This window comes from Neomonachus schauinslandi, chromosome 9, assembly GCF_002201575.2.
Source record: "Neomonachus schauinslandi chromosome 9, ASM220157v2, whole genome shotgun sequence".
Lineage (NCBI taxonomy): Eukaryota > Metazoa > Chordata > Mammalia > Carnivora > Phocidae > Neomonachus > Neomonachus schauinslandi.
In genome coordinates this window covers 102,885,248-102,887,915 of record NC_058411.1, presented here as the reverse complement: position 1 = coordinate 102,887,915, position 2,668 = coordinate 102,885,248, and the positions used below count along the sequence as shown (strand labels likewise).

At 46.9% G+C, this 2,668-nt stretch overlaps 1 protein-coding gene across 1 annotated transcript; it reads right to left on the bottom strand.

Annotated features, from left to right (window-relative positions):
• Nucleotides 1-220: 220 nt before the first annotated feature.
• LOC110583746 (estrogen receptor-like) lies at nt 221-1,355 on the bottom strand. The gene is given in 3 exon segments (XM_044918288.1): nt 221-1,071; nt 1,074-1,169; nt 1,172-1,355. Coding segments are annotated over 3 exon segments (1,131 nt in total).
• Nucleotides 1,356-2,668: the final 1,313 nt, after the last annotated feature.

The following is a 2,668-nucleotide window of genomic DNA, read 5'->3' as shown; positions in this document are numbered from 1 at the left end:
TCATCCAGCTTTTAAAAATATTTTTTTTTTTTTTTTTTCAGGTGGAACACTTTAATCTTACAGATTTTGATTTTAAAACATTATTTCCTAATTTCCAGGAGAATGATAGTATGTTGGTAGTAAAAATGAACAAATTCAGAAGTAACCTTGAAACCAATTTGATAGCAAGCTGTTGTTTCTCCCTACTTCTCCCATGCCAGCACAACCAGGTCATGAGTAGTTATTGACTCTCAAAATAAATGTTGAGCTTAGTGTTCTTACCTGGCACCCTCTTTGCGCAGTTGATCATGTGAACCAGCTCCCTGTCAGCAAGGTTGGTCAGCAAGCCCATCATCGAAGCCTCACTGAAGGGGCTGGAAGGATCGTAGTCGGAATAGATTATGGGGGGCTCAGCCTTCAGCAAGGCACTGACCATCTGATCGGCTGTAAGGGACAAGGCTGGGCTGTTCTTCTTAGTATGCTTAATCAAGATCGGGCTTGGCCAAAGGCTGGAAGCCCTCATATCTCTGGAGGACCCCACTTCATTCCTGCCCTCTCCATCATCTCTCTGGCGCTTGTGTTTCAACATTCTCCCTCCTTTTCGGTCTTTCCGTATCCCGCCTTTCATCATGCCTACTTCATAGCACTTGCGGAGCCGACAGGCCTGACAGCTTTTCCTCCTGTTCTTGTCAATCGTGCACTGGTTGGTAGCTGGACACATGTAGTCATTATGTCCTTGAATACTTCTCTTGAAGAAGGCCTTACAGCCCTCACAGGACCAGACGCCATAATGGTAGCCTGAGGCATAGTCATTGCACACTGCACAGTAGCGGGTCTCCTTGGCAGACTCCACAGCCATGCTTCCCTTGTCACTGGTACTGGCCAATCTCTCTCTGCCACCCTGGCGCCGATTGTCTGAGTTTGGCCTGTAGAAAGCGGGAGGGCCGGCCTCGCACACCGCATAGCCGCTCGGTTCGTTCTCCAGGTAATAGGGCACCTGCTGGCCGTGGGGGTGCAGGAAGGGTGAGAGCTGAGGCGGCAGGTGCAGCAGCACCAGCGGCCTCGGAGACACGCTGTTGAGCGGCGGGAAGTCCCCAAGCCGTTGGCGCCAAACGCCGCCACCTCGGACCCGGGGCCGTAGGCGACGCCGGACTGGCCGTAGACGGGCGCGGAGGCTGCGGGAGCGGCTTGAAGTCGTACGCGCCACCCTCGGGATGGTTGTACACGGCGGGCTTGCTGCTGTCCACGTATACCTCGCCCAGGGGCCGCTCCAGGGGGATCTTGAGCTGCGGGCGGTTCAGGGTCTCCAGCTCGGTCCCTTGGATTTGATGCAGCAGGGCCATTCCGGACGCCTTGGTGTGGAGGGTTATGGTCATGGTCAGTGGCCGCGGGCAAGGCGCGCACTGTCTCGCCGCGCGGTAAGAGGGCTCAGAAAATTCAGGAAAAAAAAAAAATGGTGTGGGCTTTTTTTTTTTTTAATTTAAATTCAAGTTGGTTAACATACCGTGTAGTATTGGTTTCAGGAGTAGAGTTTAGTGATTCATAACTTATGTGTAACACACAGTGCTCATCCCAACAAGTGCCCTCCTTAATACCCATTACCCATTTAGCCCATCCCCCACCCACCTGCTCTCCAGCAACCCTCAGTTTGTTCTCTTAACTATAGAGTCTCTTATGGTTTGCCTCCCTTTCTGTTTGTGTCTTCTTTTTCCTTCCCTTCCCCTGTGTTCATTTGTTTTGTTTCTTAAATTCCACATACGAGTGAAATCATGATATTTGTTGTTCTCTGACTTATTTCGCTTAGCATAATACACTCTAGTTCCACCCACATTGTTGCAGATGGCAAGATTTCGTTCTTTTTTTTTTTTAAAGATTTTATTTATTTATTTGAGAGAGAGAATGAGACAGAGAGAGAGAGCACGAGATGGGGGAGGGTCAGAGGGAGAAGCAGGTTCCCCGCCGAGCAGGGAGCCTGATGCGGGACTCGATCCCGGGACTCCAGGATTATGACCTGAGCCAAAGGCAGTCGCTTAACCAACTGAGCCACCCAGGTGCCCAAGATTTCGTTCTTTTTGATGGCTGAGTAATATTCCATTCTATATGTATACTACATCTTCTTTATCCATTCATCTGTCAGTGGACATTGGGCTCTCTCCATAATTTGGCTATTGTTGATAGTGCTGTTAGAAACTTTGGAGTGCATGTGACCTTCAAATCAGCACTTAATCTTAAAAAGGTTTAAGAAAAATTTCAGTGTTGGGGTCATTGGCTGGCTCAGTCAGAAGAGCATGGGACTCTTGATCTTGGGATCATGAGTTTGAGCCTCACATTGGGTGTAGAGATTACTAAAAAAAAAAAAAATAAACTAAAAAAAAAAAAGAAATATTTCAGTGTTATTTTGTTTTAGTTGGGAGGCAGTAAGTAGTAAAATAACTTGACGTGTTTGGGTAATTGTTTTCATAAGACGTTATCATTTCTAGTACCCTCTTATTTTACTTAATGAGGTAAAATTCAGATGACATAAAATTAAGTATTTTGAAGTGTATAATTTGTGGCATTTGGTACATTCATGGTATTTTGCATGTATAACCTTTATCTAGTTCCAAAACATTTTCATCATCCCCAGAGGAAAAACCCAAAACCTACTAAGCAGTTCCTTCTTGTTCCTCTTTCTCCACAGCTCCTGGAG